Source organism: Colias eurytheme, chromosome 7, assembly GCF_061535395.1.
Source record: "Colias eurytheme isolate Ceu_HAF_F1 chromosome 7, ilColEury1 Martin Lab GWU primary, whole genome shotgun sequence".
Lineage (NCBI taxonomy): Eukaryota > Metazoa > Arthropoda > Insecta > Lepidoptera > Pieridae > Colias > Colias eurytheme.
In genome coordinates, this window is record NC_142986.1 from 10,770,079 (window position 1) to 10,786,505 (window position 16,427).

General features: G+C 31.3%; 2 protein-coding genes across 2 annotated transcripts; one reads left to right on the forward strand and one right to left on the reverse strand.

Moving 5' to 3' along the window:
• The first annotated feature begins 5,869 nt into the window (after window positions 1-5,869).
• LOC149907321 (hemolymph lipopolysaccharide-binding protein-like) lies at window positions 5,870-13,095 on the forward strand. The gene is made up of 7 exons (XM_090103780.1): window positions 5,870-5,962; window positions 8,878-8,920; window positions 9,270-9,328; window positions 9,710-9,831; window positions 10,989-11,121; window positions 12,561-12,621; window positions 12,978-13,095. Exons 2-7 carry the CDS (start codon window positions 8,916-8,918, stop codon window positions 13,090-13,092), a joined length of 495 nt encoding a protein of 164 aa, XP_089959906.1. The 5' UTR covers window positions 5,870-5,962; window positions 8,878-8,915; the 3' UTR covers window positions 13,093-13,095.
• A 1,402-nt stretch (window positions 13,096-14,497) lies between these two features.
• LOC149907322 (uncharacterized) lies at window positions 14,498-16,335 on the reverse strand. Its single transcript, XM_090103673.1, has 2 exons — window positions 16,130-16,335; window positions 14,498-15,955 (listed from the first exon to the last, which is right to left on the reverse strand). Exons 1-2 carry the CDS (start codon window positions 16,194-16,196, stop codon window positions 14,727-14,729), a joined length of 1,296 nt encoding a protein of 431 aa, XP_089959799.1. The 5' UTR covers window positions 16,197-16,335; the 3' UTR covers window positions 14,498-14,726.
• Between the last annotated feature and the right edge of the window lie 92 nt (window positions 16,336-16,427).

A 16,427-nucleotide genomic window follows, 5' to 3' on the forward strand; every position in this document is an offset into this window, starting at 1 on the left:
AAAGCAATGCTTTACTGTATATACCTATAAATTTTGTCGGTATCGGAAAAATTTCGTAATTCACATTTTACGCGGTAGAAAACAAAAAATATTGAAAATCTCCAAGATTAAAAGAAATAATTATTACCTCAATGTTAAATCTGATAAATTCGAATTGGTAATTTGAGATTAACATAAATAATTAAAATTTGTAACGCCTTCAGCCAGGTTTTAGCAAAAAAATATCAATTCGTTATCGTTTGTTTACAATATCTCTCGTTTATTATATTCGATGAAAATGTATTAATTTTAGATACAGCCATATTAAAAAGGGAATTAATTTCGCCGCTCTTGTTCCGGGTTAAAATACACAATAAAGGTCCCTCGAAGCCCTTATTATTACGGCTTACTTGTGTATCGCTTACACTAGAAAATTCACTTTCCCTGTATCTGAAAAGATATAAATAAATCGATAAATAATAACTTTGGGCTAATTCAAATAATGTAAAATTAACACGTAGCTTATTATTGCTTTGAAAAATATGGAAGATATATTTTTAATGAACCTATATGTATATTTTCATACAATACTTTCAAGAAAGCGGTCCTCTGATGTGGTAAGGCAAAATTCTTAGTTTTCACAGATACAGATAAGTAAGTAAAGTAAGTAAGAGGTTGGGTAGTCAAGGGTAGCCAAGGAAACACAGTTAAATCATCGTAAAATAATAAAATTTTAAGTATACTTGGCTAAATGAATATCAAAATGAAACATATAGAAACATAAGACATTTCTTTTTTTTTTTAAATCACCTTCTGTTAGCTTATATAAAATTATTTTCATATGAAAATAAACTGATTAACTTGCTACCTTGTATCTAAAAAGCTATAGTAATTAGTAACCATTCCTTACCTTATTTTGATCTACGAATTTCCACTGGCCAGCAACCAGCTAGCTAGCAAGTTTCACAACAGGAGAGTAATCAAATGCAAACGCATCATGTAATAAGGTGGATGAAAATATAATTTTGATGCTAATTGTACAGAACCCGCGTCTCTAACAATGGATCGTTACATAATGTCATTCGTGAACAATTTAGAGCTACCCTTGACCTTGTGATTATGATCTTTTGCGTAATAATTTCGATTCAATGGAAAATGTATTTATTATATGGGGAAATATTATGGTGAATAGGGATGGAAAGGGTTAGTTAATAAACAGGTAACTATGAGGAATGTAACTTTGGTAAATATAGAAATATCGATAATTGGATAGTGCGGTTAATTTAGCTAGATAAGTTATTTAGTAGACTTATAGAAAGTGTATTTCTGTTGATAAAAAGGTTAGTTTTTTCGATGCCGGTCTTATTTGCATTTGTAAGAAAGTTAGACTACTCGTAGAGATGATTTTAGAGACAGATAATAAGTAAACAGACGATCATAACCGTCCAAAATTAACACTATTTCTTCGCTACGACCTAGATTTAAAACCTGTTATATTTCCAAAAGAATTAATTCCATAGTAACTTCCACACCTACAGTCGTTAACGGTATCAAAAACAAGCAAAATTAATTTATTACGAGACACCTGCATTTCGTTTGGATTTATTGGGAAGTCTTATTGATTATTATCGGTTTTATATTAGGAACAAAATAAATCATCACATCGGTCTAAACTCTAAAGCTACGAAATCAGCGTGATTTGATAAGCTTTTTAGGTGATGGTATTCTTTTATTCTAAACAATTGTGTAAGTAAATATTATTTTGAACTGCGAGTTATAAAAAAATGTCACAGATAATATAATTGCGTAGAAGATACGTCATAACAATAGAGCAAAAGAAATAAATTGTTAATTAGCATACGTAAAAATTCCATACATTCTTCTCCTGTTTTACATAATATTATCCTGCTTTTAATGAAATATAAAATCAATGAATGAGTTAATCTCCATGTGTAACGTTTATTATAATATTTTAAGTGATACTTCTTTAGGCGTGTTGAGAGTAAAATTTCAAGGTCGCGTCATGGCAATACCGGCACGTCATGGAGTAAGGCGACGATTTTGATATCTTTGACCCTTGCCAAAGAAGTTTCACTTCTGACACACGCTCTTTTTTATTAGTATCGCTCTATTAATGGCCGAACGTACAATACTAGCCACTTACCTTCAAAGTTTAGTCAGAGAAATTTATATATACCTCTGGCCAAAGGCACTATATTAGTATTCGTGTGACAATGTTATAGCGTTATAGTTTTTGTGAATATAAAGTAAGTATCGTTTATTATTATTTATATTAATTAAGTTGAGTTAGAATAATGAACTTATGTTAAAAATTCTGCAAGATCTCTCTGTAAAATTGGTAAAACTATAACTACTGGTGAGTTTACTCATGTAGTGAAATAAACAATGTTAATTTCTTCGTAATGATTACATTCTACCATCTACTAAAAAAAACTCATGACTCTATTGTTTTGAAAATTCCTAACCTTACTTAATTTAAATAGCATATTTGACAAAATAATGTATACGTATTAAAACGTTATTTATTTTATTATCTTAATACTCTCAGTGAATTGCTTTAATTTAAGAGTAATAGTTTAAGAGATATATCGTAAAAACCATTCCAACCGCTATTTTCAAGATGGCGGCCGTGGGACAAGGGTGGCGACCCCACAAACTTGGTTTTAGCTTCACACTGACCCCCCCTACATATCAAAAAAACAAAATTGCGTCCTCTAAAAAATGCGAGGTTAGGCCTAAAAAATGTAACATTTCAATGAACAATGTTAGTAAGAAGGTCAAAGCTTTCGGTGACATTGGCATACGGACAGACAAGTTATGCATGTATGAGAAAGGTCTTATGTCATACGAAAACTAGTTGACAATAAGATTTTGTAACCAACTAATCTTTATGAAATAATAATTAAAACTAACTTACTGAAGGAAAACATCGTGAGGAAACTGACATGTTCATTCATCAGTCAATCAATTATAAACATTGAAACGCTAAAATATTTTATTTCATTGGAAACAAAACATAAATAGAAAACTCAAAGTATAATAAACTCTAAACAGTTACTTATAACATAGGTAAATTATAACGAGCTAAGCTTGTTATTTTGTAAGTATGGTTCCCTCAGCAAAATATTTTAAATTGCACAGTGGAAACAAGAATAATTAAGTGTAAAACGCACATCACACATAGGAACACGAGAATTCAATTAAATTTTACTTGCTTAAATACGTATATAGAAATTCCTTTTTTTATTGAAAATCTGTTAAAACATAAAATAATAATGATTTAGCCATTAGCATTATAAAAACTATTAAAAATCACCTTGCCAATGCATAAAATTAACGAATAACGTTCTCAAAATGTTTGATAAGTCATTGTACCCTCATTAACACCAATTAACGTAACAATCAGGAAAATTGTCAATTGAATTCAAAGGCTGTTTGTGATTTACATCATTATCAGTATTGAGGTTGAATGCACTTTTACCTGCATGTGTTGCAATGTTATCTATCCACAATATGGTACGAAGGTTCGTAGAAACAACTTTTCCTTAATTTTTTGGATATAGTTTTACTTTAGTTAAAATGTTATTTCAATACCTGCATACTTTTATGTAAACTATCTATTTTATATTCATAATCACTGTAGGTACAATTTAAAACGTAATTTGGAAAATTAAAAAAAAAATAAAACATGTTATTAATATTTTAAGCGCATAGCGCGAAGACCATTTTTTAAGCGCATTATTATCACAAAAGTGAAACATCCCTCAATAAACACATCAACTAACAAACTCTCTCTATTGTAAAGTACCGGAAAAATGCTCTAAAACCGAATTGAAATACGAATTCCAACCACTAACGTTCTTATACGGGTCTTAACTCCATTCAATCTGGGCGAGCTAGAATTCCAACCAAACCAGCGGAACAAACCATGTATGTTGTGTACAGACTAACTTGTGTTGTATAAAGTTTGAGAGCTTATACGTGAAGTGTGAAGTGTAAATGAATTAATATTACGGTTTGGAATAGTATGCCGTATGATTTAGGTGTTTCTAAATACGTGGCAATATATTTGCAAATAAAATAAAATGCTATACTTGCCACTTGCTTCAAACAAAGCTAAGTTCACTTTTGGTGTGATATTCTTTATTTTGCCATCCATACATATCTGCATCTATACGCCAACATACATGAGAATATTCCTCAAATCACAAAAAGGATCACGTTTTATGCGTGTATTTAAAAAAAATACGCCAAAAACACAAATTTCCAGTCAACACTTATGTAAAGAGGAAAATAAGGGTTATTTACATCCCGCGCGTGCACCCGCTCCAAACGGCAAACGTGACGCTTCACAATGGATTCCGTGTGTTATTGCGTCAACTTGAGAACAATTTGTTTGTCACGAGATTATTAAACTTCGCTCAACATCCCTCTCAGCCTCGTTAGGGTACAATGTTTGGCATTGATTAAAATCAGTCACATAACATTGTTTGATGATGAATTATATAGGTGTAAATTAATAGAGGTTTCTAATACAATGCTACATTCAACAAAACTTTATATAATGTAATTAAACTACCAAATAATGAAACTAATCAAAAATATCACCTACAAACACATCATGCTCATCAGGAACTCCAAATATTAGATCGTGCATTACAACAATTTAACAATTTTATGATACAATACTACAATGTACAATTGTACAATATGCTTCATACTTTTAGTTTACTTTAATTTCTTTTCCAGATGCAGTCCTTCATCCTGGCCCTGCTCATCATTTTACAAACATACCACATCACGACCGCGCCAGCCACTCACATACAGTTAATAAACAAAATAAAACCAATCACGCGGCAGAAAAAAGCGCCAAACTACCCGTACCACCATCACTATTTAGTGCCAAATCTGCAAGTAATACCTATCCATGGCCATTGGAATGAACAATCAAATATGACTCATTATTTCGTCCACAACCTAGTACCAATACATGAGTTGATTACTGTGAACCAACTATCTGTGATACCTTTACAGAAGGAACATCACACTTTTCACATTCACGAGGATAATATATACAGGAATCCCATAGGAGGATATGGTATAGGCTGGAGATTTGGAGGCCACGGCGCTGGGCACGGTTTTCATTACAGTTATGGATAGAAATAAATATTATATACGAATTTGCGTTTTATTTCAATCGTATCAAGATTAGTATAAAACCAAAAGGCTATGCGGGTTTTACCTTTTAACCCGAGGATGTTTATTTCCCGTTAGATGGTAAGCAACGTATTCCAAATAATTTAAAGCACTGCCCTTATTCGTGATAATCACAAGCATACATCACATTTTTACATACAAAATACTAGACATCTCTTGTCATATAACATATGAATAGAGATAAGGCTGCTTGGTTACGAAACGTTATTGTCAATTTATTTTTATCAATCATATTTGAAGTGCACATTAAATTCAAGTTTATCACAACAACACTCATCAATAATAAAACAATAAATAATTATTTATAGATGTAAGTTGTATTTTTCCAACTGCACTTGACGGAGAGTAATGCTTTTCGTAGTCTGAACAGTTTTTTGTATTTTTACATTCATTAGATTCATCTTAAATATTATGAGAGTGATACTGATGTTAGTGTTATTATAATTTAATGACATAAGGCGGATTTTTATGTCCTTTCCCACTGATGTGTATAAATAAAAAATAAAAATATACCTTCGAAAATTCCTAATTACTCATACATTACTATTACCACAGATAATTTAATACTATACTATTACCAACTGGTGTTTAAACGCATGTGCATATACAGCCTTAATTTTGTTTAATCTACCGCGACCGTTATAAACCGGTACAAGAAGCCAATATCACACTTGCGACTACAGTGAGACGCGACGCGTGTGAACATTATTTATTATAGTTATTAATTTAGTGTCTAACGAAACAGGTAAATTGATTATTATTTATTTCTACAAATAAATCGATAACTTGTATTAGTTTTTTACTAATTTGAAAACTTATTTTATGGTTAGGAACGATTTGATTTCTTGGTTTGTTTTTTACGATTTATTTAACTTATATAAAAAATATTAGATCAATAGAAAGATACTTCTATAACAAGAAATAGAGACTATATTATTTTATTTATATTGTTAATCATATAGTAAGGCTCTATATAGAGCGCACACATTTTTTTATACAATTATAAAAAATGTATCAACATAAACATAATGATTAAGCCAATGAACGACCAATAGTAGTTTTCAATGTATTCTAAAATTTCTCCATTGGAAACAAAGGAAAGAAATATTGAAATTCATTAGATGGTGCAATTAATGACTCTTCGTGAGTTACTTAATTACTCCCAATGCTCAGTTCGAAGCTTTGAATTATATCTTATAATAATTTATGTAAGTTTTAATAATTGTATGAGTTGTTGCATTTGTATATCTACGGAATATTGTTGAATAAATAATTTGAATGTTTGTTTTAAAATTTGAAAGGTTTTTCAATAAATCTGTAAAAGTAAAAACTATATTGTTTTCGTAACGGATATTAATTAGTTATGTTTTTGTTTATACAAGTGAATTCATTCAATATAACTCAATTATTAACACAACCGTGCATTAAGGCCACCAATAAGTGTGCAATAACTTACAACTTTTTCAAACTGCTTACAAAAAATAATAAAAATAGAGCAAGTAATAAACATGGATAAATGTCTGGAATATTAAAAAAATACTTATTAAATTAATAGAAATAGGTTATAATATTTCCCTTACATTTTAGTTAAAAAGCATCCCTTAGCCAACACGAGGAAAATATTGGGACTCGGCCAAATGTACAAGTGTGATATATTGAAAGCTGTTTTACAGTAAAATTAAAGTTATAGTAGCCCTGATGGCTAATCTTAATTCAGAGTATCCATCTACGCAAAATTTACGAAAAATTGACACAGGGAGACCGCATCATATTTTCAAAAATATAAATAAGATATATAGAGCTATATAATTTCTAGCTATTTTAATAATATGATGCGGTTTTTTTTTTAATAGATAGAGTGATTGGAGATGAAGGTTTGCGTACCTATATATTTTTTTAAGATTTACACCACGCAGTCGATGCCGCGGGCGACAAGCTAGTTTCATAGAACATAATATATGAGATGATAAACATAAATTGTCATGATAAAAACATGACAATTTGCTTTGTTCATATTAAGTTTCAAGCTCGATTAAATCTCTTTGCATCAAATGGATGGCCATAAACAAAGTTAAATAAGAACCACAGATAACTAAATACTTACAATTCAATAAAATTACACAAAATATATAAAAACAATTCGAATAATTATAGTAAAGACAATAGTTGTAATAATAGAGCAAGCACAGCAACTACGTTGTTAGAGATGATTTTGAATAGAGCTTTTCAACTTAAATAGTTAGGTATATTGTGACTATCGTTTCTATAACTTTATAGTTTCTCGATTTACTTGTAGCTAATTCTGTTCAATATTTATAAACACGACTTAACTTTTGTAAGTAATTTCCATGATTATTATTTTTTAATTTCAATCGAAAAGTTTCGATTTCGTGTTTAGAAAATAAATTGGGTGATTATTTATTTTTCGAGGAAAATATTTACCGAAAAAACGTTAACCAGTTTTGAGAAAATCTCGGTCGACGAACTGACTGAAACCTCGATAGACGGACGGAATACTAATGAAATTCTTAGTTACTTTAATTTGTTGGTTGTTTTCAATAAAAAAAAGTCTATAAGTATTACTTATATTGAAAAATATACATACATAATATATTATTTTTATTTTTTACAATCAATGCTGATTGCATCAATTGGTTTTAATAAAAGACTCTAAATAAATAAATGTTAATGAGTAAGTATTATAAGTCTTCTTCCCTAAAATTGTAAGCTTAAAAATTATAATTTAGTTGTCATTAGAAAAACGTAGTAACTTAGCTGTAGCTGAAGAGGCTTTGGCTGCTTTGTTTAAAACCTAATAATAATAATATACTACAACCTTACTCTTGAATCACACTATCTATTAAAAATCGCATCAAAATCCGTTGCGTAGTTTTAAAGATTTAAGCATAAATAGGAAGATAGGAACAGAGAAAGCGACTTTGTTTTATACATACTATGTAGTGATAAATTATACCTAATAATAATTATAAATTATGTAGTATTTCAGTATCAATTTCTTATTGTATTTGTAAACAAATTAGCATTAATCATACAATGTGCGATAATTACAAGGAGATAAATATATTTACATCGTAAAGTACAGAATCAGCACAAGGTCAAATACTTTGAACCTTATCCGACAAGTGTTTTGTCAACTATAAGGTATAACAATGATATAAATTTAAACAAACAACACTTCTATCTATACTAGAATATTATAAAGCTGAAGAGTTTTTTTGTTTGAACGCGCTAATTTCAGGAACTAGGTCCGATTTGAAAAATTATTTCGGTGTTAGATAGCCCTTTTATCGAGGAAGGCTATATAGGATATATATTATCATCATGCCACCAACAGGAGCGGGGTACTGCGGATAAAACCGCGGAGCACAGCTAGTTACTGATAAAATTATTACTATTTTAACAGGTCGATGTACGAATAAAATAAAATAAATTATGTTTACGGACTCTACAAAACATTTTGGTATTGATTTCTCATTTCTGTTTTTTCACATGTACCTAGGTTAGGTAGTTATAAAATGCAATTGCAAAACCTTCAAAGTAATTTACTATGGTAACTCATAGATCGTGAATAATCGCTCCTATTTGCTTTCATTATATTAATCTTTTGTTCAATTGAAGTTATTATATTGATTGTTTCAGTGTGCAGTGATTAAACTGTGGTCATATTCAACTTTAAGATGAGGTAAGACATTTAAATGTATTTTTTTATATTGTAACCATTGTAAAAGTTAAAACGAGTCGATTTGAAAATTTTTTTTATCTATAAAATATTTAATTTCGTATTGCACTAGTTACTAAGTTACTTCTAACCTACAGTATCTTCTTATATATAAAAATGAATCGCAAAATGTGTTGGTAAGCGCATAACTCGAGAACGGCTGAACCGATTTCGATAATTCTTTTTTTATTATATTCCTTGAAGAAGGATGGTTCTTATGTAGAGAAAACGTAAATATGTACCACGGGCGAAGCCGGGGCGGACCGCTAGTTATAAATAAAAATATTCTTGTTTAAATAATAATTTATTTCAGGACACAATTAGCTGCATTCTTCCTTCTTATAAGCTACGTGCAATGCGCCCTGCCTAGAGGTAAATAACGTTTATACAAAATGGTGAAAAATGGAAAAGTTCAGAGTCGATTACGGAAACGAAAAATTATTTTTTAAGATCTCTCTGAATATGCTTGACAATTGTGAAATGCTTTAGTTTGAATGTAATAACATTTGATGCAGTTTTTAATTCACAAAATACAGCATCTTATTTGCAAATCTAATGTGTAGATATTTTTATGATTTTGAGGAATAGAAACAATGATTAAAAGGTGGATTGAAATTTGAAGCTCGCCTGTTTTTCTAAATCGTTAATTATTCAGAATTCATGAATTTTATCTTTTTCAAAAATATGTATGTACTTTGTACAATGTAGGTACTGTATATTAATGTTTAATTAGAACGCCAATCACCTGTCCAGGGTACGTGGTGAACAAATCCCTTTGTGCTGCATACCGGTTGGTGTATAACTCGAGAGCCTGGCCAGATGCCAACGAACACTGCAAGGATGAAGGGGGCCACCTCGCTGTTCCTAGATCTGAGGTAGACACATTTACAGTAGTCGGAACCCTACTAATCCTACTAAAATAAAGGCGAAAGTTTGTATGGATACAGTATGGATGTTTGTTACTCTTTCACGTAAAAACTACTGAACCGATTACAATGAAATTTAGCACACATATAGAGGGTAACTTGGATTAACACATAGGTTTTATCCCGGAAATCCTATGGGAACGGGAACTATGCGGGTTTTTCTTTGAAAACACGGGCGAAGCCGCAGGCGAAAAGCTAGTGAGACCACAAATCATAACCATAGATAAAACAGTATGCGTGTGTGTCGAAAAGCATAAGTAATTGTTTTTTCTTTATTTTTTGGACAACATATTTAGCAATTAGCAGAGGATTTAAAGGAAGAGAAACATTTTATTACTCTTTTATATACCTAGGTATTGTGCTATTGGCATACTTAGTAGCTTTTAGAATTCATAAACGAATTTCTGGATAAAGCATCCGTGAGTAATCACGCTCAGACTATTGATGGGTGGCTACTTTGTGGTTACCATAGAGCCAGCGCCGATTTCAAAGAGAAATATGTATTAAAAAGAATTACTTACCTATAATAGTTTGTATGTATAGGACCAAAAATATGTTTTTGATTGTTTATCGTATCCTTGTATCCGTAATAAAAGTTCGATTAGTTTTGTAACTACATAGTTAGGTAGGTAGGTACTATTGTTTCAAACAACTGTAATGTTATGTTTATTTATTTTATTTACTTAACCAAAACTTTTAATAGAGGATTGTGTTATGGGGGTATAGTATTAAGGATATTATTTATCATTAAAACTTAAAAGCCTATTAAAATAAGAGATTTTAATCCTACTAATATTAAAAATGCGAAAGTTTTTTTGTATCTACTACACGCAAAAACTGCTGAACCGATTTTCATGAAAGGCACACACATTGAGGGTAACTTGGATTAACACATTTTTATCACGCAAATCCCACGAGAACGGGACCTATGCGGGTTTTTTCTTTGACTATGAAGGCGAAGCTGCGGGGGAAAAGCTAGTAGGTATTAATTAAAAAAAAATGTCAACATTACACGCATAGCTCGGCTAGGTACCTATGTCCTTACACTGCAATAAATATAGGCCAATAAAAATGAATTCATAAAACCAATACATTATTATTTACAGGAAGAATTCAAATTCCTACAGAAGTTAGTGCGAGCGATGCACTACCCCAGTGTAAGTGACACAGATAACAAACTCGTGGTGTGGCTCGGTATCACTAACATCGAGGATTACAAGATTTGGAAAAATTTATACGGTAAACATTATTATTTTATTAATAGGATCATAACACTAAAATCACAGACTAACTAAAACTATTCATCGTGTTAATAGGATTGGAAAAACATAGGTAGGTAGGCTACGAAAGATTGTTTTGTTGGGTCAAAAAGTTTATTTCTACTCTACCTAACGATTAGTAGGAGACACAGATTTAATAGTTACTACGTACTAGAGTCTAATCTGTGGTAACTAATGGTAATATGCATGATGCTTTTCAATAAAAAAATAATATGGTCGCAGATATAATATAGTATCTAATTTATATGTAGGTATATATAAAACATAATTAAAAATAATAATTAGGCACTAAATAATTGAATTTATAATAGGTATTTCTCAATTGTGTTCTCTAGTGTTTAAGAATATTTCAGTATCGTCATCATCATTTAAAAAAATCATGCAGCCTACTTTTTTTGCTTCGCCGTATTACATGAACCAATGTTAATTTGGCACATAATCTGTACACTGTAATAATAGATAATGATAATAAATCACATACAGATAATAAACGCGCGCCTGTCACATTTCCCGCCAAAACGCAAGTTGCCATATTTTATACAGATTATTTGCGAACTCCCTCGATAATTGAAAATGAGTTAATCATGGTCCATGGATAATGTGCGATTTATCGTAATTTCGTTTATTTTACACGCTTCGCTTGCTGTATATTTATTAACGATTTAATTGCCTTAAGTAATTAACCTTGCATTAACAGACTCTACCATAAATATTTGATGAACATTTTCATATTTTTGCAGTTATGACTTTGTTAAGGTCTGATAAAAGAGCTTTGTTAACATTGAGATAATATTACTACGTATGGAGGAGACACCACGAACAAAATCTGTGCGCCCTTAGATTAACGACCAATTCTTAATCTAAGTGTGCGCCATTTTTTTGCTCTAACTAAATTTTAAAAATTATTATCTAGTTAGGTACTTACCGATGAAAGTTATTCCTTTGCACTTTTCCGTATTATTTGTATTATTTGTACAATATCGTAACACACACGAAGGCATATTTGATGCGTTTCACTTTAAAACCATTAAAAAAAACCGCTCAACATACCGCCACATGGCGTATGTTGAGCGGAACATAAGTGATGTAGGCGGTGTCGTCTCCGTAATCCGTATATGTATATCTCAATGTTTGTTAAATCGGATTTCAATCAAAGATACTCTTTCAAATGCACTTAGCCTAAAATAAGAAGAATAAGCAAATAAAAACTTCAAAAGCCGAAACAAAAATGATCTAGAATTCATTTAAAGACTTAGAGCATTATGCTCTAAGTTTATAGGCGATCCCAACCTTCGCGAAAAAATAATACATAATAGGTACAATACATATGAAAGTTTGTTCTTGTACCTATGATGTAAGTAATTGAATTAAATAATTTAATTGGTGTAAATTCAACAGGTGAAGATATAACGACAACAGGATTTCACAAATGGGCCGGTGAAAATGGCCAGAGTTACAGGTAAATTTTGATTACATTTGGAGAATTATTTGATTATTTTTGTGACAATACTTGATTTAGTATATGATTATTACTTATATCCTAAACATTAATAGTATTTAAAAATGCCAAAGTAACTCTGTCTGTCTGTCTCTGCTTCACGCCTCAACCACTGAACCGATTTTGATGAAATTTCTTACAGAGATAGCTTGAGATGGTTTTATCTAGGAAATCATAGATTGCATAATCATACGGTACCGCTACGAATACGTAATAAATTAATATAAGATCATAAACTATCTCTACATTAACAAATACAATAATTATTATAATAAAAACACACAGATACAAAATTAACGAAATATATTATTTTCCAGCGACGACCCCTCAGAACCCCACTGCGCCGCCATGGACCCCGCCAACCCCGGCCTCCGCGACTACTGGTGTCACCGCCGTCAACCCTACCTCTGCCAAATAGATCTACAAACTTAACAACTTGTTTCATTTACCCTTATAATCAAAAGCACTTCAAATGTTTCGTGAATTGACACATTGATTAGACGTCGCGTCTGAATCAATCTTGATTCTATCTTGTTCTAATAATTACAACCCTTTATTAAAAGATATTTCAAAAGCTATATTCTCGCTTTTATTATAATGAAATCGTGTTATAATGTCGCTCTGAGCTCTGTGGAAAACTATATTTCATAGTTACTAAATACTAAGTTTAATAAAATGTAAGGAAAGTGTAGTTACCTCCATTTGATGCGATAAACGATAGAATTACTTTGTAAGTTGCTTTTTACTAGTTAGGAAGACTTATAGTACCTACCTACTTGGAAAATAGATATTTACTTGTCTAAAATCTATAATTAAATATTGAGCCTATAACAAAAGTTAAACGTCTATTAAAGTTAGTAATGTAAATTACTTGTAAATTATTCAGCCAAAACTTAATGTAACTCTGTTTTAGTTCTATCAAATATAACGCCCTCAATTAATAACAAGGGAGTGCCATTAATTCCACAAGGCACAAACAACGTTAAGTACAACATATTTGTCTATGGTACAACATACAATAACTTGTAAATGTATTCATTGAGTACTAAACGTAATACAGAATGAAAATAAACTCCTCCTAAGCTGATACAATACCGTAAAAGATTTAATTCACGAGCTGAAATGAGAATTATGCTAAAACTCCCATATAAACGACAGAGCCGTAGGAACGAGCCAATAAAACTTCAAGAGATTTTCTTTCAACTTTTAATTCGCTCGTAATGCACGGAATACTTAGTACTTTTATCTGATTCAGATCTTGCCGGATTTTGAATGACTTGGTAAGAGTGGTACAACTAAATTACTTACTACGTTGGTTTTCATAGTGGATAGAGTGAAAATAAAAGTTAATAACGCTTTAAACACCATCACTACATAGTATAAAACAAAGTCGCTTTCTCTGTCCCTATGTTCTATTAATAAATTGGCCAATTTTACATTCTATATATTCGCCTAGTAGTGTGCTAAATTTCATGAAAATCGGTTCAGCAGTTTTTGCGTGCAGGAGTATCAAACAAATATACAAACTTTTGTATTTATAATATTAGTAGGATAGGAGGACTCTGTATTAAAAATTATATTTTTTAGTTAATTAAATGTAAACAAAAAACAATATGTAATACTTATTTTCATTTATTCTCTATTTCAGTTCGATACTAGATGTAATTGCATGCAACAATAAGGTTATTTTTTTTTCAACTTCAATTCAACATAAAGAAGAATATTTTTTTTAAACAGAACCTCAAAATATACATTTTTCGGAAGACCAATATCAATCGGAACAATTAACAACACATAAAATGTCTTCATAACTGTCTGAAACTTAACAAATTATTTAATTCTTACTAGTTAACCACACTATGCATTAGTGAAAATAGAAAAAAAATCGAAAAAAAGAGCGTGTGTCCCGAGCACACGTGTCAAAAGTGAAACTTCTTTAACAAGATAAGATTAGAGATACCATAATCGTCGCCTTACTCCATGACGTGATGGTATTGCCATGACGCGACTTCGAAATTTTACTATCAACGCGCCTAAATAAGTTTCACTTCAAAAATATTTAACATTCATTGGCACCGATGCGACCACCATCTCTCTGCTAACAGTATCATCGGAAACTCCAACCCACAATTCGAACACAACCAAGGCTTTTCAAGCGCATGTCCCTCCATATGTTCGCGCAACTGCGCCATGAGAGCTGGCCCCGTGAACAACTGCTTACACGGGGAACACTCCACACTGACACTGTTTTCGTCCAGAACAAAATCCTTCACGTCAAACGCTGAGATATTGAATTTCACCATCGGTAGAACAATCTCTTCCAACTGTATATCGTACTTGTCTTGCAAATTCCCACTATCATCCTCCACATAGTGATAACGAACATAGCTGTATTCATTCAGGTATCGCTTATAAAGCGCGGCAGTAAACACATTCTGCGGCATAAGAAATAAGTCCTTTTTAACAAATTCAAACACCTCGTTCACATCGCTATCCTTTATGGGATACATAGAGGCAATCTTATCTATAAATTCTATTAATTTAGGGCTCTCGGTCGCTCGACTTTTCTTCCATAACTTAACTTTTAATTCTGTGTCCAATTTGATGCATGGATTATTTTGTTTCGGTAATTTTTTATTCACTAAAGTATGTCGTAATTCGTGCGCCATTTCCCTTTTGTACAATAAATTGGGACCTTTGTTTCGTAGTCGTATTTCTATGTTGATATTCCACCAGTTCAGTATGGCTTCTGTTTTGAAAGAATTCAATGTGATCTTCGAGTGTGAAGCCTGTGGATCTACATTGAAAATGGAGCCTGCTACTGGCGATCGCAGAAAGAGGTTGTCGAGTTGTGAGCGAGACCCATCTACTTCTAACACTGCCTCTACGTTCCCACTTTCATTTGCGTCATCTTTGGGTGTTTCATTTTTATTCCTGGTGTATTCTTTTGCTTTAAGTACTGCTTCTTTGGCTAGGGGCTTGGCTAATTCAATGACAGATTGCAAATAATCTTTAAGATTGTCATGTTGCTCATGTAGCATATTATTTATAAGGCTCATATCATTTTTACTTTTTGCTTCAGTCACTGTATTGTCAAAGTCTTCCCATTGAGGCCAGTCTTTTAAGAACTTCTTCATTAGTGTTATATAAATGTCTACCTCCAAGCTATGTAATACTAATATATCTATATCAAATTCTAATTTTAATAAGTCGAGAATTTGATTGTTAGTTAGTACTGTGTTTTGTTTGCTATCATTAGCTATAAGCCGCTTAAATAGTTTAATAATTGGTTTATCTGAAAAAAAGCGAACAATTTATTATAATTTTTGTATAAAATAATGCTTAAATTTACATCGGTGTAGGTTTAAATAATTTATGTAAAATAATGTATTATTTAGACCTACATCAATTTAAAATTTCGTCGTCGTGTTTTATTATGCTTAAATATAAAGTTAATACAAAGGCATACCTGAAAAAGAGTCATCTTCCTCATCAGAAGTGATAGCGACGACATCGTTTGACGATTCATCAGCCATACTTGTATAAATTAAGTGCTTTTCAGTATAAATACGAATTGAAACTCTTTTTCAATGTATTAAAAAACATGTATTTAAATTATTTGTGTTGTTTTCGTTGCGGTGTGGTTGCGGCGAAAATTGAATTTTGACACTTGACAGTACAGTTTTTAATTTTTAAACGTCACGAAGTACTGACAGTTGACAACTGTCATATTATGCTTTGAATGGACGCGTTCATAATATTTCGTT

Bases quoted from the DNA above. Each gene is read 5' to 3' on its own strand.
- LOC149907321 (XM_090103780.1), top strand. The intron at 9,329-9,709 runs GTAAATAACGTT...TCACCTGTCCAG, and splicing joins GCAATGCGCCCTGCCTAGAG to GGTACGTGGTGAACAAATCC. The intron at 9,832-10,988 runs GTAGACACATTT...TATTATTTACAG, and splicing joins TCGCTGTTCCTAGATCTGAG to GAAGAATTCAAATTCCTACA.
- LOC149907322 (XM_090103673.1), bottom strand. From the start codon at position 16,196: ATGGCTGATGAATCGTCAAACGATGTCGTCGCTATCACTTCTGATGAG. The intron at 15,956-16,129 runs GTATGCCTTTGT...GCTTTTTTTCAG, and splicing joins GGAAGATGACTCTTTTTCAG to ATAAACCAATTATTAAACTA.